General features: G+C 39.5%; 3 protein-coding genes across 3 annotated transcripts in view; 1 reads left to right on the plus strand and 2 right to left on the minus strand.

Moving 5' to 3' along the window:
- The window catches only part of LOC311286453 (apoptosis-associated speck-like protein containing a CARD), a 467220-nt gene that overhangs the window by 167955 nt on the left and 275680 nt on the right, over positions 1-23585 (minus strand). The gene's annotated exons all lie outside the window — the stretch shown is intronic.
- Positions 5279-7452, minus strand: LOC311286427 (microfibril-associated glycoprotein 4-like). Its single transcript, XM_084402646.1, has 6 exons — positions 7340-7452; positions 7147-7211; positions 6836-7045; positions 6659-6755; positions 6361-6528; positions 5279-6229 (listed from the first exon to the last, which is right to left on the minus strand). The coding sequence occupies exons 3-6, from the start codon at positions 7043-7045 to the stop codon at positions 5964-5966; spliced, it is 741 nt and encodes a 246-aa protein (XP_084258772.1). The 5' UTR covers positions 7147-7211; positions 7340-7452; the 3' UTR covers positions 5279-5963.
- The window catches only part of gpr108 (G protein-coupled receptor 108), a 15282-nt gene continuing 7079 nt past the window's right edge, over positions 15383-23585 (plus strand). The window contains exons 1-11 of the mRNA XM_084402571.1: positions 15383-15675; positions 16278-16394; positions 16773-16823; positions 17303-17388; positions 17906-17982; positions 18153-18280; positions 18445-18507; positions 19309-19410; positions 19567-19700; positions 21848-21923; positions 23476-23549. Of these exons, the coding sequence (XP_084258697.1) occupies positions 15583-15675; positions 16278-16394; positions 16773-16823; positions 17303-17388; positions 17906-17982; positions 18153-18280; positions 18445-18507; positions 19309-19410; positions 19567-19700; positions 21848-21923; positions 23476-23549 (1001 nt within the window). The 5' untranslated portion in view covers positions 15383-15582. The remainder of the gene's footprint in view (positions 15676-16277; positions 16395-16772; positions 16824-17302; positions 17389-17905; positions 17983-18152; positions 18281-18444; positions 18508-19308; positions 19411-19566; positions 19701-21847; positions 21924-23475; positions 23550-23585) is intronic.

Here is a 23585-nt window from a genome sequence, read left to right on the forward strand (position 1 = left end):
GAAGACCGACAGACTAGACAGAGCAGGTTACTTTATGATATAAAAGAATCTCAACTCTCAGATTCTGTCCATTTTATTATGAAATTCAAACAATAAATACCGTTTTGGCGTTTGTAAATGTTCCGTGACAGATCCCTAGCGCATGTGAACCGATCATCTCTACTAGCTAATAGTAAAAAAAACACGAACATTGTTGAAAGATACAGTAGTCTACAACTTACCGAAATATATATTCCTCATACATAATATCGATCAATCAGTGTTTTTTATCAGCGTGAAGAGGCCAATAACATAGCTGGAGAACAATTACCTCAGGAAAGCCATTTAATGAACATAATATAGGCTATAGCACGTAGTTGGCAAGAAAAAAGCTATAGAGTATTTTGCTAAATATGTGTTCTATATTACATATTTATTATATTTTTACTTGTATCATTAAATAAAGTTGTTATTATAATAAAAAACACATTATATTTAATTTGAGTTATTTTTAACATTAAATAGGCTGATAGGGCTGTCTGTGTGTTTACAGCATTAGGTTAGTTGTTTTTTTCTTGAGAAAAATTAACGCCTATCTTGAGTACCTAATATTTATCCAAATGAGTAAATATTAAATCAAATCACAATAATTGAATTGAAATAATAAAAAAAGCGTAGCTTACCAGAAATTGTACCATGCACCATAACATTTACATATAATTTTACACTTATGCTATACTAAAGCCTGAAATGGGCACTTTTTGTGACAGCAACCCTATCATTTTTGATCAAAGATGTGGCTTAACTTCAGAATTTGAACTAAAATCAGTATTCTTATGATTGCTCTGAACATTTCTGACTAAGTTCAACAAACATTAAATTAGCCTACTTATTCATAAACTTTTTATAAATTAATTATTCATAAACCTTTTATAAATTACTTATTCATAAACAAAAAAATTATAAAAATGTAGGTGTGACGGGGTTGAGACTATACAGGGTTGAAGAGACAAATACAGCTAAACATATACATAGTTGTTTTTTACTCAAATTCACTGTAAGATTTTCTATAAACGCAAGTTACAAATACCCTGGGGGCTAAGCCCCCCGTCTTCCAATCCTAGTGACGTCCCTGATTATAAGAAACTAAAATGTTTAATTAATTGATTAGTTGTTGAGTCTTAAGTTCAGGCTATTGCAGTTTTAGTTCATCTGACCTCACCTCCTGATCCGAGACGTTCTTTCTTTTGCAACTTCATATTTATCACGTTTGTTCTTCTCCTCTCGTGTCTTTGGGTTCGTGTCGAGACGTTAGTTGTCGACTCGTCTGTGTCTGACTCTGATCTGGGCCGGGCCGTGTGACACAGGTCCGGTCCGGACTCCGGAAACAGAAATGATTAGTTCATCTCTCGAGTCTTCGGGTTCGAGTCCGAGTCTTTCGTTCTTCCGTTCTTCCTGTCAGTCCCACAGAGGCTATGCTGTCAGTAGCGGAAACAGAAATGATTAGTTCATCTCTCGAGTCTTCGGGTTTGAGTCCTTCGTTCTTTTGTCACGTGACTTGTCACCTGTGCAAAAGGCCACTTATGATAATGTCAGAGCACTATTGCGCTACTCTAGTGAGACTCTTATTATGAAAGTCTGTGGCGCGAGCAACCGGAAGAGACACTGTTCATTCAGTACGGCGCGAACAGCAGATTACCTCAGCAGCTGTCCGAAATCAGTTTGCCGCATTCAGGAACGGCTGAAGACGTGCGTCGCTCTGATTAGATGTTTCTTGTGTTTGTGTGCGTCCTATAACGAGTGAGTACTTTACTCCTTCAATGTTGATTGATGCTCGTTATCTGTAATGAGGCAGTGATCGGCTGTATAATGTTACATGGCAATGTTAACTAATCCGTGCCAGCTATTATAACTTAAGTGTGGATCTTCAAAGTTCAGAATTATAATGTTAATAATGTTTTAGTAAATAATGTAGATAAATAGTGAAAGTAAATGTGATGGAAATGTTATATCAGGTGTTTATGGATCATTGTCATTGTCTGAAGGGAGCAGCCTATAGTCAGTATGTGAATGATGATTATTTGTACTGATGTTGCTGTTATTTGAGTATTGCTCTTTGTGTGTTGCAGAGAAACCACACACTCATAATACTGTACATCTACATCTCAACTACGAGCATGCCAAACACGTCTACGTCTGTTAATGAGTATTCAGCCCGCTTATGAGCCAGTTCTACGTCAATTAAAGCAGGACTCACTGACTGTGCACCTACTAAATCTAAGTCTCCACTAAATGTGCTCAACCTGCTCACGCATTGGGTCATTGTCCCTTTCAATCCTTACATGTTATCGGCCATCATCTTCAGGGTCAAGCAAAGCTAGGATCCATTCTCTCTGCAGGCTGTCAAGGAAGCCCTCCATAGTCCACTGCACTGTTTAGCTCAAACTCCTTCTTGTTAATGCTCATGTAAAGGCTGACTCCCTCTCCTGTTAATATTTCATACCAGTGAAAATAAAATCAGTTCAAAGTGATGCTTCTCTCTGAGGTGTTCTGATCGACACACCTAGTTCACTGCTAAACACACCTGAAACCAGCCCTTATCATCTATAAGAGTAGCCTTCGCTACATCACCATATTGAACACTAATTCACAACCTTTTTACAAACAAGCGCGTAGTTTTTTTTTTTTATTATTATTATTTTTTTACTCTTACAGTTACGTGATGCGTTTCTGTTCTCAAGATTATTTTCTATAACATTGAATGTGATATTTAAGAGTTGGTTAATGCAAAGCTTTATCCATATGATAGATGTATTGTTGTTGTTTTTGCCAGCAAAGCTTTAAAACACATTGGATAACCATCCAAAAAGGAATTAAATCAAATTAAATAAAAATAAATACAAATTAAAAGAACACTATAAAGCCACAGAGCATAATAACCATAACCATATAACTTAAATCACAATATAAAGCCTAAAAACAATATTTCACAACAGGCCAGGCTTTTCAAATAAATGAATAATTGTAAAACACACTGTGGCTATATTTTAGGGCCTGCTTTAAGGCATGTTTGCATTCAAAAAAACAAGCTCCCGGACCTTGGCTGGGCTGAGCCTGTTTCTTCTGTCCGAGATAATCTGCCCCATCTTCAGAGGTGGAGAATCCAGGGGTCAGAAAGTAAAAGTCCTGCCATATATTTATTCCACCCATGAACTCACACAGCAAACACTCCAGTGTTAAATGAACTCTCCTGTGAGTTTATTTGGCTCCAGACTCAAGAGTGTTAAAGTTAATGAGCTAATTAAGTAATTGTTTGAGTGATGATTGACCATTATTGAAAACACCTGATGTTAACAAGCAGAATCACTGAAGGAGAAAATCTCTTTTTTAAGTTGCCATTATGGTGATCAGTGTTTGCTTTAGTTGGGCTCTTGACCCTTAAACTAATAACTTTAGATTTTGTTTGGCTGTTGTATCTGGGTTATAACTCTCAGATGAACAAAGAGAAATGTTGATCAGGTGGTGTTGGCTATGTTTTGACATAATCATAATTTGACCTGAATCACAAAACTCATTTAGAGAGTTAGGTTTACCTTGTTGATTATAGCTGCCTGTGATTCTAATATTATGCCATGTTAATCATTTTCAATGTTATCAGAAAGATTTCTTGAAAGTTGTTCTAAGTAAAAATATTATTTGGACACACTGACACCAAGAATCAGCCTGTGATTCTCAACAATGGTGACAATAATAAAGCATGTTGCAGTGCATTCTGGGTGCCACCAATCAAAACTCATCCATGGCTCCCATCATGCATTGCGGTATGAATAAATTATGATCTGAATTGTCTTGTTTTCCTAATTGAATATTCTTTTTGTCACCATTGTTGAGATTCATACACTGAATCTTGATGTCTGTGTGTGCCTTAAAGAAAGTTTTTCTTTATCAGAACAATTTTAAGAAATAATTTGAATTATATTGAAAAATCTGGATCTTAATCTGTAGAATTACTGTGATGTTGTAATGACCAATATACATTTAAGTCAGAGATTAGGCTCTAATTGAGTTCAGTGATTCAGATCAAATTATGATTATGTTCAAATATAACCAACACCACCTGATCAACTTTTCTTTTTGTTCATCTGGCTGTAATAACTCAGATCAACAGCCAAAGATAATCATTTGAAGATCAACTGCCCAACTAAATCGAACACTAATCTCCATAACGGTGTCTAAAATTGTGATTTTTCTCCTTCAGTGATTCTGCTTGTTAACATCAGGTGTTTTCAATAATGCTCAATCATCACTCAATCAATCACTTAATTATCTCATTAACTTTAACACTCTTGAGTCTGGAGCCATATAAACTCCCAGGAGAGTTCATTTAACACTGGAGTGTTTGCTGTGTGAGTTCATGGGTGGAATAAACATATGGCAGGACTTTTACTTTCTGACCCCTGGAATCTCCACCTCTGCCTATTATTTTGTTTAATTCTAAATATTTACATTTATTTTTTGCTGTTGTTTTTGTTGTGAATTAGTAGCTTTTCAGTGATGTTCTGAGTTGATCTGTTTTATCTAAATATTATTTGTGATTGTCACCATTGTTGAGATTCATGTGCTGATTGTTGATATCATCTTTGTTTCTAGCACACTTTGAAACAAACTTAGGTGTTGTGATAAACCCTGGAATAAAGACCACAAACTTGCAAAGCTAAGCATCAAACTGCCCAACTAAACATTGATCACAATAATGGTGAGTTTACTAAAACATATTATTTCCAATAAAACTTCAACATCTACACCTCTATTAATCCTCAATAACTAGTTGGTAATAAGTGAAGCTGGTAATGCTGTTTGTGGAGTTGTTTAATCCTCCTCTACTGAGATCTTCACAGATTTAATGTGGTCTTTTCTCTTCAGTTGATTTCATCTCCGATAGTCAGTTGTAGTTCTTGTGTTTCTCTTTTCTTCAGTGATTCTGCTTGTTATCATCAGGTGTCTTCAATGCTCAATCATCGCTCAATTAATCACTTAATTATCTCATTAACTCTAACACTGCATCAGTGTTACTTTTAACACCCTGCTGTTGGTTCCCATATAAACACCGAGCGGTGTTAAATTTAACACCGGGGAATTTACTGTGTTTTCTTTAGCTTTTAAAGGATGTTGATGGTCTCATTTATTATGTGTTACTTAGTTTTCTGTTGTGTTTATCTGACTTGTACAGCACTTTAGTCAGTCCTCAGACTGTTTTTAAATGTGCTTTATAAATAAAAGAACTAGAACTAGATTTATTAAACTGTTGTTTGCTTTTATTTTGACAGGATAGTGGAGAAGCAGCAGAAAGTGCAGCATTAACGCAACTCTGACATGACGACAATTTAATCTGAGTTCAATGATCATGAAACATCTATAAATCGCTGATTCACTCGCATCTTCAACTGACCTTTTATCAGTAAGAGCATCTGTCATTTCAGTCACTCTTGCACTGCACAATGTTGAAATACTAACTGGTGATAAGTTACATGGTTAGCAGAATACTCATACACTATAAAAATAAGTAAGTTATTTTGTAAATATCACAATAATAAATATCTGTGCGACACACCAAAATAAATGCCTAAAAATTCAACAATTCGATTAGTCTAAAATGTACATCTATTGCATTTTTTCATGAAGATTTTCAATGGAGAATTTATACCCATCGGTTTTAATAATTAAAATTATTATTTATTTCACATGGCCATAACAAACTACATTGACACATAATGAGTTTTTTTTTAAGTTTATTGTTGGTTAATTTCAACCGTAACTTTAAATTGACCCAAAACAAAAAAGAAAATAACTGATGAGATCACACAAAGTATCAGCCATACATATTCTTTTATGATGTACTAAGTTACACAGTTAACAGAGGAAAGGAAACCCTTGAACCTTAATTTCTTTATTTCTGAGAAATACTGAAATGTTTTTTCAAAGGTCTAAGACACACGTTTGATCTTCATGCTGGTGGATTTCATGCCGTCACTGTAATTATTCTTCCAGGTGTACCAATAATTTCCCAATAAAGATAAGGTGTTATCTTTGCCAGCTTCCCCCCATATATACAGACCGTTGAGGTTTGTAGTGTAACAGCCTCCGTACCAAAATCCCCCGAGATACTGTTTGGCACAGTTCTTCTCATGGGTGTCTTGGTCTTTGTCAAAGGTGGAGAACTTCTGTCCATTATGGTAGGTCAGAGAGTCGCCTGCAGAAAAGAAGAGCATCATTAAAGATATTATCATCATATTTAGATGAAGAATATTTCAGTAAAATTACAAAACATTTGGAAGCACATGAACAAGTGTACTCAAGTGTTAAAGTATGAAAGTGTCCTACCAGCTCCTCCATCCTTGAACCCTGAAACTTGCAGTTTATACCCGTCAGATTCAGGACCCACAGAGAAGGACGAGTACAGAGCAAAACCCCTCCTTCCAGTGAAGTCCTCCAGATCCACTCTCAGCATGTACTTTCTGTTACGTGTCAGCTGGTACATGTTCTCCAGCCCTGTTCACACACACACACACACACACACACGAAGAACATGTTCAACCAAACACTGGACATGAATATTAACACTTCTATCAAAACCATTTCTTGACACCAAATACCAATGTTTAAAGCTGTGAGATCTTACCCAGCCAGTATTCGCCTTCGATTGCCCCGAATCCTCTCTTGTACTGATTCCACGGCTGATAGAAATTCACAATGCCGTCCATTCTCCTCTGAATCACCTGTGATGGGTTTATATAGAATATATGATTCATAATGTATGTTCTGATGTGTGTTTGATGATCTAAAGTCACATTCGTACCGTCCATCCTCCGTTGTCTTCATCTTTCCCATCTGAGATCATGTCACAGTAAACCCAGACAGGAACGTCTCCTGCTGGATAGATGGAGTAAATCCCACTGACTGATTGTCCTGATTTATAGACATCAGAACAGTCGGCCGGCTTGGAAACATCAGCAACACAAACAGATGCCGTGAAAACAGAGAGCAGAGCCGCGACACACACCGTCATCTGGAGAGACACGACTGATCAAGATCCTCATTTATAATGATCAATTCACACTGAAATAATAATAAAAGTAATACAGTCGCTGTAAATGCGGATGAACTTACCGCTATCGTCTCAATCTTTTCTCAGCTGATCACTGCAGATTATAATCAATGTTTTATTTATAAATCTGGAAGAAATCAAAGCAAAAATATCATCAGATTATTGTTGTTTGTGGTCATTTTTCTGAATTACACTGTTGTAGAAATGTCTTAATATTCTGTGAGGTAAAAGAGGAAGAATGAAACAGTAACTCACCGTTTGTGTTGTGCCTTGTGTTGTTCAGTCACTCTTTATATCTGTTAGATTCTTACACCCCTCCTTTGTGTTACAGAAGAAATTTATATTGCAAAAGCTTTGATTCTTGGCACATAGCGTTTTTGCTTTTATCTAGCTATAAATCGTTGAGTCACTCGCATCTTCAACTGACCTTTTATCAGTAATAGCATCTGTCATTTCAGTCACTCTTGCACTGCACAATGTTGAAATACTAACTGGTGATAAGTTACATGGTAAGCAGGCTTGAAACGCAAAGTCATACAGTTTTCAAAAACTGTGCAAAAAATGTCCATCCTTAACCGCTTCATAGTGGTCACTACAGTGGACAGCTATTCAAAAAGCATTTTCTTGCGTATGCATGGGTTTTCATGGCACATCAACCTCTACAGTGGACGCCGGTGCATCATCCTGTACACTGCCACCAAGTGGCAAGCCGTTGTGTGTCGATTTTTTTCCCCTCCAAACCAAGATGGCCGACAGCCAGTCAGAAATCCCAAGTTGCTCAGGAATATCCACCTATTTCTTCTAGCCTAGGAGACTCTTGCAAGTAAAAAAAAAATTTTGTGGCATCAAGCAATATCTAATGAGTCATATCACAGTTACATTTCCCAAGTATTTTTAGATTGGGAGAAAATTCTGATTAATCATCTGTCCACTATAGTGGACCTCATGCATCACTAGCTGTGTTTCAGCTGCAATTCATACTATTACTGTAACTGATGTTCTTGAAAATACTTAGTCTGCAGTAACTTTTTTTGACTGTAAATAAATGTTTAATAAATTGTAATAAATACATAAATTGTGTTATTAGAATATAATTTGCATTAACATCAAAAAAGTAATCTGATTACATAATGTATGTGTTACGGTACGTAGACACAGGAGAGGAAGATGGATGGTGAACAGTGATTTATTGAAATACAAGGGTGCAGGGATGCGGTGAGCAGGGTAGAGGAGTCCAAAGAAGACACAGAGTAAAGGAAGACGCTGGAGACTAGTGATGTGTCGTTCGCGAACGAGATTCTTTGTAGTGAACGAGAAGAGCCGACTTCCGTCGAGGAGAGCAGGACTTTATTTGGATGGGCACACCATGCGGCCAATCACATGGGAGAACAGACTAGGATAGACTTTATCAATGCAGAAACGTTCTCCATGAACACCTGCGATTACTGATAAAGCACCAACTTAATAAAAGTCAAGGGTCAAGAGCCCAACTAAAGCAAACACTGATCTCCATAATGGTGACCTCAAACGAAACATTTCCAATAAGACATCAACATCTAAACCTCTGTTAATTCTCAATAAGATCTTCTGTAGACGTGACAGAAATAAAGTCAGTCTGGTTAGTAATAAGTGAAGCTGGTAATGCTGTTTGTGGAGTTGTTTCATCAGATCTTCAGAGAGTTAATGTCTTCTATCTTCAGTTCATCTAAGGCTGTGTCTGAATAAAGTTGTAGTTTGTGTAATTACTCTTTCGAAAGATGATTGAAAGAATGTTTCAGGAACATCACACTAACCTTTAAATAACATTCTAGTAACATTAAGGAAACTGGACATTTTTATGTTCTTGGAATGTTAGAAATCAACGTTCCTATAATGTTGAATTTTAAATCAAAATTAAGTTGAAAGAACGTTTGAGGAACATTGTACCTTTTAAAACGCGTTCCTCTAACGTCAAGAAAACTGGACATTTTTCACGTTCCCAGAACCAACACTGAATATTTGGAGAACGTTCTTATAACAAAAGTCTGTCAGCTGGGGAGTTGGGTTTCGATAGTTGTACCTTGACAGGCTGTAGAGATCTCTGATGGAATCACGTCCTCATGTTCTGATATCAAAGACACGCGAAGTTCAAACTTGTATTAAGTTCAATTGCCTTTGCAATATTTTGCATTTATATTTTTCTGTATATATTTTATAGTTTTCAAATGATTTTATATAACTTTATTGATTGGTTTGTTAAATACACACAATATTGCTGTGTTATTACTGTAATATGTTTAACACAGTATCTCTTAAAGGGACACTCCACCCATTTGCATTAAGCTTTGCATTGTTAGAAACCCAGTCATACTATTGAATGGTCGTGCAACACTCTCTCATTTTCCCCTGAGACGGGAGAAATCCGTTATTTACCTTTTACACTTCCTCCTACAATGACGCAAAAATCGTCATTTTGCGTCATTGTAGGAGGAAGTGTAAGAGGGGGGGATTTCTGTTGAGACTACAGACACTCGTTCCTCATCTTTCCCAGGGGGCGGGACCCGCTCACGCTACAGACCTATTACAGATCAGTGGGTGGGACTTTACTCTCTGAAACTGAAAGCAATATCCTCCATCTTGTTTGAAGCTAAGCTAACAGGCGCTGTGGAGACAGATGTAAAGTTATGACAATAGCGGAGGAGAGTGCTCAATATGATATAGACTAGAGGAAGAGGATTTCGGAAGTCTGATGCTTGAATCAGGTGTTTGTGGCTACCTTTACAAGCCACATTATAGCGAAGAGCAGCCGACGCAGAAGACCTGCCTGCCGCGGACGAGGAGCCCGGACCTATATGGGGAGGCTGCAGACCTGGAGCCGGTAGATATACGCCCCCGGCAGTTTTACGCCCCTGTTGTTCCAGAAGCGTCCAGTAGGGGGATATACTGCGAAATAACACCATTAAATCGACGCTCAAAACGTACACATTAATAACCTTCCCGGTCATAGATTTTGCCCAATTGTGTGTTTTTTGTTAATTTAAAATAAACGTTACAGTGTAGATCTGCACTATGGATTAAAATATCTGTAGATATTCAGTTGGGCTTCACTCTCTTCACTCAGCCTACAGAAGACTATTTTCTTGTGAATTAAAAAATTTACATAAGACTATGTTTTTGTGAATTAAAAAATTAATAATACACATAGTTGGATCAGATGACAAGTAATGATATATGACCTACTGTAGAATAGTTATATATGACCTACTGTAGAATAGTTCATTGAATATTGAATATAGAATATATTTTTATAATATAGAATATTTTTATATACAGGAGACTGAGTGAAATATGTTATTGTGAATTTATATAAAGTTACATTTAGGTATTAACCATATTCAGCCCATTAGACATACAGCACCGTGTAATCATATGGATCCTCAATGAAATATCTACTGTACTATTCACTATTGGTCATCAATCATACAGCTACACAACAGTGTCCTACAGCATTTTATGAAGACAAACACAATGTATCCCTTTTCTAAAATTCCAAAGGCCATTTAGAAGGAATAGACTATATTGTTGTTCACAAAAACATTATTTATCAACACCATTTATGAATTATGATGACTCCCCTATGGCTTGCCACTCTTCTTTAACTGTTTTTCTATCCTCCTGTCAAAGTGTTTCTGCTCACTGATGAAAACATTTTTTAAACATTAAAAAAAAGGACATCCATACGCAGCAGGGCTCACTGTTACATTTTGTATACAATTCCTGAATACTTAATTTTTTATCACAGTTGCTTTGGTACATTTCTCAGATCACTACTGAAATTCTCATAACTACTTTTGAACAAATTGCCAATGCTTTGGTAAATTCATGCAATTGATTATGAATTGCCTTGCTGCTTCCTAATTTATCAATTCATTATTTCCTTCATTAGTGAAATTCTAAATACACCTCCACAATTCATCAATTCAGGACACATTTACAAAATAAAGTCTAATAGAAATGTATTGAAAACATGCTTGACAGTTTATAGTCAACCATTTTGCATTTAATGACTTATGCAAGGAACTAATGCCTATGTTTTGAGAAGTATGACAATTCAACAGAGAAATGGTATAATAGGCCTATATTTTGATCAACATGACATAAAGAGTTGATAATGTTGGAAACAGCAGACAGTTGTACATTATCAATTGCATGAATGTACTGAAGCATTTGCAATTTGTATAAAATAATGAGAAATTGCTTTTATGATGTGCACAAGTGACAAGATGATGTGATTTCAGTTGTGATCTGAGAAATGCATCAAAGCAACTGAGATAAACTATAAGACTTATTGGAGACCCTGCAGAATCACTGTAGACCCCCTAAGAGTCACAGACCACATAAAAGAAAGTGTTACGAGAACACAAACTGCCTTTTTAATTTGAGTTTCATATCTGTGGGTATTTCATAAAAAAAAAAAAAATTATAATAAATAAATAAACATTAAAAAATGTAAAAAGGACATCCATGGTGAATTTGATATTGTCACAGTGTGTGTGTGTGTGTGTGTGCTGCCCAGAATTTATGTCAGGTGAGTGATTTGCTCCTGATCTTCAAAGTACAACGGCACAGGCACTTGTTGGTGGAACACTTTTGGAAAAAGTGTCAAGACACTTTTATTTCTTTTGGCCACTGATGATGAACTGTGCAGAGAAAATTGAAAATGACATTAAAAACATGTCCATGTATGTCTCTGTAAGTCATTTATTTACTAGAGAAGCTATTGGTTTGGAGTGCAGTTAAAAAAAAAGATGGGATGCAAGTTAAAGAGAATTTGGTAAAGACAGAGTATGATAAATCCCACATTAAGTGCACACAGCCTACATTTTAGTCCAGATCAGTAAACAATTTTAAGAAAAATGTATATTTAGATATAAATTAGATAGTTAGATCATCTCATTTATAAGAAACAACTCAAACCAGAAAGGAGTAAACAAAGTCTAACCAGAAGAGGCCATCTCACGCAAGATAAAGACAGGCAGCAAAAGAAAATTAATTTTGAAAGTGAGTAGAGAAGACTAGGGCAGCTAAACTTACACGTGGTTAGCTAAGTTTAAGCCAGACAGAACATCAACCTGACCGTCCAGAACTTTTTGCTCTATCAAGCTAATCGTTATAAATAATAAATGTTGCTTCATTGCTAAACAACAATAACTTTAGCAGATTATTTAATATACCTCAATTCGTGTCGCTGTACAGCCTCCCCCTACTGGACGCATCAGGAACAGCAGGGGCGTAAAACTGCTGGGGCGTAGATCTACCGGCTACAGGTCCGCAGCCTCCCCCTACTCGCCCGGTCTGGCTCGAGTTAGGGCGGACTGGTGGCGCCGGTGATCTCACTATGCAACTACGAACACAGAGATAGAGTCCGTCAGCGGCAAAGAATTTCAACGATGACAATTTCTCCTGGACGAAATCTCTGAATCAGACGAGGACACGGACGTTTGTGTTGAGAACTATCCTAGTTTCGCACCGCATATGTTCTGACTGAACATCCAGGTACCATGCAATAATTCACCTTTTCGAAAGAAATACAAACGAGGAGTAATGCACTAATGAGTTCGCCAACTAACTAGACATTTTGTGTGAATGTGAAATGAATTTCAAGCTCTGGTGGTAGCTAGCCTTGTAGACGGAAGAGTGATTTCTCTTATAGGCAGATATCAAAGACAGTAAAAGAAATGGACACAGCGACCCCATTGGAACTCAATTGAGACAAGTGAAGCCCATTTTTCGCGATTTCTTAGCACTTCCTTTCCTGACGCGCAGACTCAAACCGAGCAAAGCGTTACACGGACCACGTGAGCAACCCGTCTGTCTTCTAGTAGCTGTGCCAAGAGAAATCTGAATCATTCCCTTCTGAATCTTGCAGAGACGGAGAGTGTGAGTAGGAGCTGTCCATGAGCTGGAGCAGGAGCAACTTTTGCTAGGTATTCTGATTAATTATATTGTCATTTTGCCTCCACGTCCCCCCGATAGCCCGCGAGCTTCTCCTCCCGTCCATACGGTAATCTCTCTACTGTGCGACAGAGAGTCGCGTGGTTATGATGCAATCGTTAGCCTACTTTTACAAAAACTGCTTCTACGGGGCCATAACATAAGCTACAAGGTAATGGAGCATTTTATACATTGTCGTGTTTCTTTAGAAATAAATAATGGACAAATGGAGTCTTTAAACGCCTCAGATGTAAAGTTATTCGCTGTCAAAGTGACGCCAAAATGAATGGGAGTCAATAGGCCTATGTCACGAAAAAATTGAAGACCGGAAGTACGTCTTTTAGTAGGGATACGGCTCTTCCGGTTAGCTTTTTACAATGGCGGAGTCCGATAGATAACGCTGGACCAAATCTCTCCGTAACCTGCCTAAAGTCACATATGACAATGTGGTTCGGATGGTAAATGAAAACTCTCAAGTGGAAAAGCGTGAAAGCTGAGGTATGGCTGTCTACGTCCTGACGCAGAGCAACCCGGTGCACTACAACAACAGCGGCGGGCCGTTCGCCAGTAAGGTAAACGTTTCTATGGTAACATCGAGTTGGACCAATCAGCAGACGTTGCTGCTACGCTTAGGATTGTGGGTAGTGTCGTTTTTTTTTCATAAGATCGCGGATAAAACATGTTTTTCTTAAAACAGGGTTGATTTCATACGAACTTATAGCTTCTACAGGAGCAAAAACCTTCGTTTCACAACCTCATAGCTCGTGGGCAATCTACCTCGGATGGTTTAGACATTATGGCTGATAATCTAAATCCTTATCGAGAAATACTGTTGACCGGAAGTTCTGAATCCCTACTCCGCGTTTCGGAAGCAGGAAGTGTGACATAGGCCTATGGGATGCTAACTGCAGGTGAAGTTCTGCTACAAGATGGCGGCACGCGGCCGACTTCAACTTCCGGTCGACTTCCTTCCCCCCTGGCAGATATGCGCTGGTCTGGATTAGTGGGAGTGGCTTGCGGAGCTGTGCAATGTGGTGCATTGTGGGAGTTGTTGTCTTTCATACAAATGCGTCCTGAAGAAATGTCTTTCCTCGGTCACGAAGGCACCAAATTCAAAATTTATTTTACATTTCAATACATATATGACCCACTTTCAATAAAAAACAATGTTCCTATGGGTGGAAGGCCCCTTTAAGTTTAAACCATAAACGCATACTGTCCACTCAAGTGGACATCTGAAAATCTCTTTAAAAAAAAATGTGTTAAAAAAAAAATCTTGTTTTACATGGCCTTAGAGCAATAAAAACACATAGGGAGAAAAAAATACTGACTGAGGTTATCATAATTCATGCAGGGTTAAAAATATATATTTATTTTGTGCGGTACTATGTATGAAGCACATGAATGCAGATTGAATGGGAGTCTATGGGGCCGCTAGACGGATAAATTTGTCTCTTTCACCAAATTGGCGTTGAGAAATCTTATATTCGATAGTAGGTTTTGCAAGTTCAACATGGGTTATAAGGTGGGTCGAAAGTTGAATGATCGAGTACTTATGTCCTTTCGATTTCTTACAGGTTGAGTTGTTGTTGCCCATAACACGCTAGCATTCTGCTAATGAACGCTGATTGGTCAGTGAAGGACTGATTACGACCAGAGATACCGATTGATGGCATCGTGGCATCCGAAGCGGGACCACAAACAAACAAATCAAAAACTCGTCTAGCACGTGTATTTACCTGTGTCAGCTGTGTTGTCGATGCCTCGAGTGAAAAGAAAGTGCAGAGCGCGAAAGCACCAAAGTGACTGAAGGATTGCCGTAAAGCAACATCTCTGGTCGTACGATGTGTATGACGTCATTGACACTTTAAAAGACTTTTTAAAGCAAATAAGTGACTCAAAAAAATCTAACACCCAGCAGTGTGTCATTTTTTTGCATCTCCTTTTGAATACAACATTCAAATTACTAGACAAAAAATTATATCCTGAGAAAAGTGGATTTTGATGAGTATACCGCCATAGACCTCCATTCATTCTGCACTCGTCCTGTGAGCGCCCTCATATGGAATCAAAGTGGAACTGCACCCATTTCAGAAGCCGGAAGTGTACTGAGAGTGAAACTTCTCGCCTTATTAGTCATTCTCTGGTAATAGATAGATGTGACCATAACTAGCAGTTTTTGCTATTTGTGTAGTATATAACGCAGAAAAAGAATGTTATGTACATTAAATGTAAAAAAAAAAAAAAACACACACACACACACACACACAGATTTATGATGTAAATTTACTATAATAACGGTCAAACTAACCTGACAAGCGCGTCCTCCCACCAGAAAGGGCGCCAGAGTGCAGGAATGCGCGCGGCCTCGGTCGGTGATGACGTGTATGCGCTCACGCGTCCCGGAAGTGGAGGTGTAGCTGGAAAGAGTTTGGAAACAAACTGGCGATCGGATGAGTAAATGTCAATCCTTTGACGGACAGATTGATTGTTGACAGCGCGGTGATTGACAGGCAGTGTGTGAGATGATGTGTCGCTCGGTGGGCGCGTGCGTGCTGATGGTGTTGATCCTGACGGTGTCGGAGAGCAGCGCGAGGATCCACCAGCTCAAACTCAAGGTCTCTCACACTTGTTTATGCAGAATCATCTCACTAATCTGCGTTATTCACGTCCTTCGTGCGTTTCTGTCACATATCGGGGCTTTCATCTCATCTAATGACGTATTATTCATAGAACGACAAATGTATTCATTTATTTGACCTATTTAATGATTTAATAATTTGATTAACTCATCAATTTAGCTTTGTTTTGATCGTGTATCTCTTTTATTTTAGCATTTGTTTAATATATCTGATGTTTCATCTTATGGAATGATGTATTATTCATAGAACGACAAATGTATTACTTTATTTTATCTATTTAATGATTTACCTAATTTATTTAGCTTGTTTTGATCATTTATCTCTTTTATTTTAGCATTTGTTTCACATATCTGATGATTTGTCTTATTTTACTTATTTATGATTTATTATTCATACATTTATTGTCTGTTTTTGTAATTATGTAGCTGGAAGCATCACAAACACATTATGTCACTCATGACTTGTTGAACTCAAATCTCTCTCTCTCTCTCTCTCTGTCTCTCTCCCTCTCTCTCTCTCTCTCTCTCTCTGTCTCTCTCCTCTCTCTCTCTCTCTCTCTCTCTCTCTCTCTCTCCCAGAATGAGACGCGGTTTGTGGTCCACCTGAACACGTTTGGGTATTTCGCTAATGGGACACTGGACGTGCACCTGGTGTCTCTGAACCTCCTGGCGATGAAGAGCACCCCCAGCTCTCCGGTAAGTGTGTGTGTGCCCGTGTATGTGTCATCATCTTCTTTACTTGAGTGAAAGTACAGATACTACTGGTCAAATATTACTCTGTCACAAGTAAAAGATGTAAAGACTGATTTTTACTCAAGTAAAAGTACAGAAGTACTCGTTTTTAAAAGTACTTGAGTATCAAAAAGAGATGAAAAAAAAAAAAAAAAATCATGCCCTGACTACTTTCTACTCAAGGACCTTGACAGAAATGTAGTGGAGTAAAAAGTACGAAGTAGTTTGTCTTTTAAATGAAGTGAAGTTTAGCAAGTCTAAAAGTACAGATACTCAAAAAGTGTACTTCGTCACTGTCCACCTCTGGTCGTCCCTCATCATGAGTGTGTCTGTGTGTTTCAGGTGGGCTTTAGTTTGTCTCGGTCTCGAGTGAACGGGATCCGGTTCTACACCGTGAGTATCTGACACACACCTCTCTCTCTCTCTCTCTCTCTCTCTCTCTCTCTCTCTCTCTCTCTCTCTCTCTCTCTCTCTCTCTCTCTCTCTCTCTCTCTCTCTCTCTCTCTCTCTCTCTCTCTCTCTCTCTCTCTCTCTCTCTCAATTCAAATGAGCTTTATTAGCATGACTGTGTAACACAATGTTGCCAAAGCATGAACATATTATATATAAATAATAAAACAAACAAACAAAACATATATGTATAGATCATGTCATATGTAGCATAGTCAATATAAATAAATAGATAAATAAACACAATCTATCCTAATAAATGAATAAATACAGAGGGTCTCTCTGGTTTCCTCAGAGGGTCTCTCTCTCTCTCTCTCTCTCTCTCTCTCTCTCTCTCTCTCTCTCTCTCTCTCTCTCTCTCTCTCTCTCTCTGTGTGTGGGTTGTCCTCGTGTTTCTGACCGCTGTGTGTGTCGTTCTTCAGGCTGATGAGGTGGAGGAGTGCATGCTGTTGAAGACCAAGAGTGAAGATGAGCTCATCCTCTTCATCATCGACACAGAGAACCACAGGTACACACAAGCTTCATTTGTTTCTGGACACACACACACACACACACACACACACACACACAGAGATACCATTAAAAACCACAAGTCGCATTCTGAGTAGGGTCGGGTATTGTTTGAATTTTAACGATTTCGATTCTGCTTATCGATTACAATAAAAAAAAAAAAGAACCTAGATATCATTCACATTTAGTCTTATTGCAAAACATAATTAATTGTAGCTGAATATCATGAACAAAAATGAACACGCTAAAGAAGACTTACACAAGGAGCGTTTGCCTGTGAATATACATAAATATACCATAGAAGAACAACTAGCCCAACTGATATAAATGTAAAGCATTATTAAAGACAAGTAAACACTCAGTAATTAAAATAGAACAAGTAAAAAACTAGCAATCGCAAACAAAAGATACAACTGAACAAAGATACGATTGAAATAAACAGTGTTTTAAGATTTTCAGGTGTTCAGGAATCAAATGTAAAAATGATGATTGTGATTGTATTTGTGTTTGTTCAGTGTGCGCGTGAAACACCTTGGACAATCTGACATTGTGCTGGAGTCCAGACTGAAGCTGAAGACAGAAGGAGGAAAAGGTAAAACGAGTGTGTGTGAGTGTATGAGAGAGAGAGGGAGGGAGGGAGAGAGAGAGAGAGGGAGGGAGGGAGGGAGAGAGGGAGGGAGGGAAAGAAAGAAGTGTGTGTGTGAGTGAGTGAGAGAGAGTGTGTGTGTGTGTGTGACGGGTGTTGATGACTGTGTGTCTCAGCGAGGAGGAGAAGAGAAGATTCAGTCGTCGAGGAGCAGAAAGAAGGGAAGAGTGAAGATGAAACAGGGAAACAGAAGGAAAGTTCCCCGGATCAGTCCAGAGCTCCTGCCAGCACCGCCAGCAAACCGGTGCGTACCCGACCACACTGACATCATCCTGCTCAGAGTTCAGAATCTATAGGCTTCTCCTGTATAGACACATATGATACTCATGTTATGTGTGCAGGCCTCAGCACATCTGATCTCTGAAAGCTTGTTTAACGTGTGTGTGTTTGTCACTGATGGTGAATCAGGTGGAGAGTCTGAACGGGAAGACGCTGGAACTGGAACAACACGGAGAATCCTACAACTTCAGCGTGAGAAACACTGCTTACACACACACTCACTCACTCGCTCACACGCTCACACACTCTCTCACTCGCTCACTCTCTCACTCACTCACTCACACACACTCTCTCTCACACTCACTCTCTCTCACTCTCACACACTCACTCTCTCTCTCACACTCACTCTCTCACACACTCACACTCACTCACTCTCACTCACACTCACTCTCACACACTCACACACACACACTCTCTCTCACACACTTACACTCACTCTCTCTTTCACACTCACTCTCTCTCTCACACACTGATGTCAGCTGACGGACTGCTTTCTCTCTGTCTCAGTTTCGTCTCATCATGAGCTCACGATCTCACACACACACACACACACACACACACACTGATGATGTCAGCTGACGGTCTGCTTTCTCTCTGTCTCAGTTTCGTCTCATCATGAGCTCACGATCTCACACACACACACACACACACACACACACACACACACACACACACTGATGATGTCAGCTGACGGTCTGCTTTCTCTCTGTCTCAGTTTCGTCTCATCATGAGCTCACGATCTCACACACACACACACACACACACACACACACACACACACTGATGATGTCAGCTGACGGTCTGCTTTCTCTCTGTCTCAGTTTCGTCTCATCATGAGCTCACGATCTCACACACACACAAACACACTGATGATGTCAGCTGACGGTCTGCTTTCTCTCTGTCTCAGTTTCGTCTCATCATGAGCTCACGATCTCACACACACACAAACACACTGATGATGTCAGCTGACGGTCTGCTTTCTCTCTGTCTCAGTTTCGTCTCATCATGAGCTCAGGATCTCAAGGCCTTTACAACCTGGACTTCCAGAACTGCAACAACATGAGGCAGAGGACGCCAAGTCCTTATTCTCTACACGTGAGTGTGTGTGTGTGTGTGTGTGATGGGTAGGTTTAGGGGTCGGGTTAGTGTAGGGGAATAGAATATACAGTTTGTACAGTATAAAAACCATTACGCCTATGGAGGTCTTCACAAGTATAGCTAATCAAACGTGTGTGTGTGTGTGTGTGTCAGGTGGAGATCACAGAGAAGAACCCCAGAGGTTATCTGTCGGCGTCTGATATTCCTCTGCCGCGTCTCTACATCTGCATGGCAGCGATCTTCTTTATCGCCGCTGTGGTGTGGACATACACACTGCTGAAGTACAGGTACACACACACTGCTGAAGTACAGGTACACACACACACACTGCTGAAGTACAGGTACACACACACACTGCTGAAGTACAGGTACACACACACACACACACTGCTGAAGTACAGGTACACACACACACTGCTGAAGTACAGGTACACACACACACTGCTGAAGTACAGGTACACACACACACTGCTGAAGTACAGGTACACACACACTGCTGAAGTACAGGTACACACACACTGCTGAAGTACAGGTACACACACACTGCTGAAGTACAGGTACACACACACTGCTGAAGTACAGGTACACACACACTGCTGAAGTACAGGTACACACACACACACTGCTGAAGTACAGGTACACACACACACACTGCTGAAGTACAGGTACACACACACACACACACACTGCTGAAGTACAGGTACACACACACACACACACACTGCTGAAGTACAGGTACACACACACACACACACTGCTGAAGTACAGGTACACACACACACACACACTGCTGAAGTACAGGTACACACACACACACACACTGCTGAAGTACAGGTACACACACACACACACACACTGCTGAAGTACAGGTACACACACACACTGCTGAAGTACAGGTACACACACACACACACACTGCTGAAGTACAGGTACACACACACACACACACTGCTGAAGTACAGGTACACACACACACACACACTGCTGAAGTACAGGTACACACACACACACTGCTGAAGTACAGGTACACACACACTGCTGAAGTACAGGTACACACACACACTGCTGAAGTACAGGTACACACACACACCTCTACATCTGCATGGCAGCGATCTTCTTCATCGCCGGTGTGGACATACACACTGCTGAAGTACAGGTACACACACACACACACACACACACACACACAGCTCAAGTACAGGTACACACACACACAGCTCAAGTACAGGTACACACACACACACACACACTGCTGAAGTACAGGTACACACACACACACTGCTGAAGTACAGGTACACACACACACACACACTGCTGAAGTACAGGTACACACACACACACACACTGCTGAAGTACAGGTACACACACACACACTGCTGAAGTACAGGTACACACACACTGCTGAAGTACAGGTACACACACACACTGCTGAAGTACAGGTACACACACACACCTCTACATCTGCATGGCAGCGATCTTCTTCATCGCCGGTGTGGACATACACACTGCTGAAGTACAGGTACACACACACACACACACAAACAGCTCAAGTACAGGTACACACACACACAGCTCAAGTACAGGTACACACACACACACACACACACACACACACAGCTGAAGTACAGGTACACACACACACACACACACACACAGCTGAAGTACAGGTACACACACACACACACACACACACACACAGCTCAAGTACAGGTACACACACACACACACACACACACACACACACAGCTCAAGTACAGGTACACACACACACACACACACACACACACAGCTCAAGTACAGGTGCACACACACACACACACACACACACACACACACACACACACACACAGCTCAAGTACAGGTACACACACACACTGCTGAAGTACAGGTACACACACACACACACACAGCTCAAGTACAGGTACACACACACACACACACACACACAGCTCAAGTACAGGTACACACACACACACACACAGCTCAAGTACAGGTACACACACACACACTGCTGAAGTACAGGTACACACACACACACACACACAGCTCAAGTACAGGTACACACACACACACACACACACTGCTGAAGTACAGGTACACACACACACAGCTCAAGTACAGGTACACACACACACAGCTCAAGTACAGGTACACACACACACACACACACACTGCTGAAGTACAGGTACACACACACACACACACACACACAGCTCAAGTACAGGTACACACACACACACACACACACACACTGCTGAAGTACAGGTACACACACACACACACACAGCTCAAGTACAGGTACACACACACACACACACACACACACACACTGCTGAAGTACAGGTACACACACACTCATCCACTGCACTGGATCTGTCACTGTGAGTAAACGCTGTGGTGTTTATGATATGGTGTGTGTGTGTGTGTGTGACAGGTACAGTGTGTTCAAGATCCACTGGCTGATGGCGGCTCTGGCCTACACTAAAGCCGTGTCTCTGCTGTTCCACAGTGTGAGTAAAGCAACTCTTACTCTACTCTCGTAGCTTCTGTTCAGAGTCTCAATTAGATTTAGATTTTAGATTTTCTGGTTTCAATTTAATATAGTAGTTTTTTTTTTGTCATTTTTATGTCTATACAAGTTTTAATTATTTTAGTACCTTAACTTGCAGTGATTATAAATTATACAACAGCGATATTTACTCATACAGTTGGTACTCAACCAGAATAACCAGTTTGCTGCCCTTTACCACTAAGAGGCGCTACAATCACAGACTCTGGAAAGTGTCAGTGTATTCTCTCTGTTGTGTAATCTGAGAGCGATTGAGAGCGGGTAGCAGATCAGTTCAAGTGAAACATTGTAGTTAAACGAATTCATAATCACAATACTCAAAAATTACTGTACAAATGTAGAACTGAAACAAACGTAGGCTTCTATCATTGCATCAAATTTAAGCAAAGTAGGCTAAACGTTAACATTGTGTGTCCAGTTTCTCTATAATTTAGAAAGGTTATGCGTGTCAATAGGTTATTCTGATTAGCATAATTTTCTTTAGTACATAATGAAAACATTTCAACATAAAACATAGCAAAAACAGGTCCATACATTAAACAAATCAGAAAAAAAGACTGATTTAGTTGACTTGGCTACACAAAATATCAGAGTAGCCGTCTTCAAGGAAGTTAACGCTGGTCAATGGAGGGTGGCCAGACTCTCTGTACAAATGAAATGTACGAGAGTGCTATAAAAACACATCATACAGGCTAATAATACTGTATATGTCCCTGCGTGTCATCCACACAAATCACGAAAGAAAGAAAAAACTGTAAGAAATGATTTAGCCTTTGTTGCTTCAAAGACACAGAATGAGTTGAATTCGCCTTCCAATGAAACGAGGTTGATGGTGAATTAAAGCGCTCTGTGTCTCTGTGTCGTTTCCTCAACAGTTCATGTGTAGACAATCACACACTGCTCACACACTCTAAAACTCTACAAAACCAGTTCAAACAACTGGATTGAACACTTCAAATGAAATTTTGTGTGAAAAACCTTTAAATACATTAAATAAAACTACAATATTTAGGTTAATTGAATAAGATATAGGGCCTACATTTGGACACATCGAGAGATTTATATTATATTTAGATTTTTATATTTTTGTTTGTTATTTTTGTTATTAATTTGTTTGTGTTTTTTGTTATGGCGCTGCTCCCCCGGGGAATAGGCTTCCGTTGACCACAGACGTCTACAATATGAAAAATAGGCTATATTGTTGTCATCTCTATTTTTAACTTTTGATTTTATTTTTCTGTTCTAAAAAATTTTTCTATTCTGTTTACCATAGTTGTAGTATTTCATCGACATTAACCCCACTTACATTTCAACATGTGCAATTGCTGCTGTTTTGCACAATATCCCTTTGCGCCACCTGGCGGTCATTTCGCGAATGACTTTGAAATGCGACTGGTTTATTTGTATCGCGGTGGTTTTGCATAAATAACTCTATTTACTGTGATATATTTGTGTTGATTTCCTGCTCTTCTCACTCGTTTGTCTTCCTCCAGATCAACTATCACTTCATCAACTCTGAGGGTCATCCTATCGAAGGCTGGGCCGTCATGTACTACATCACTCACCTGTGCGTATCACTCACTCACACACACACACACACACA

This window comes from Rutilus rutilus (genome assembly GCF_951802725.1).
Source record: "Rutilus rutilus genome assembly, chromosome: 2".
Classification (NCBI taxonomy): Eukaryota; Metazoa; Chordata; class Actinopteri; order Cypriniformes; family Leuciscidae; genus Rutilus; species Rutilus rutilus.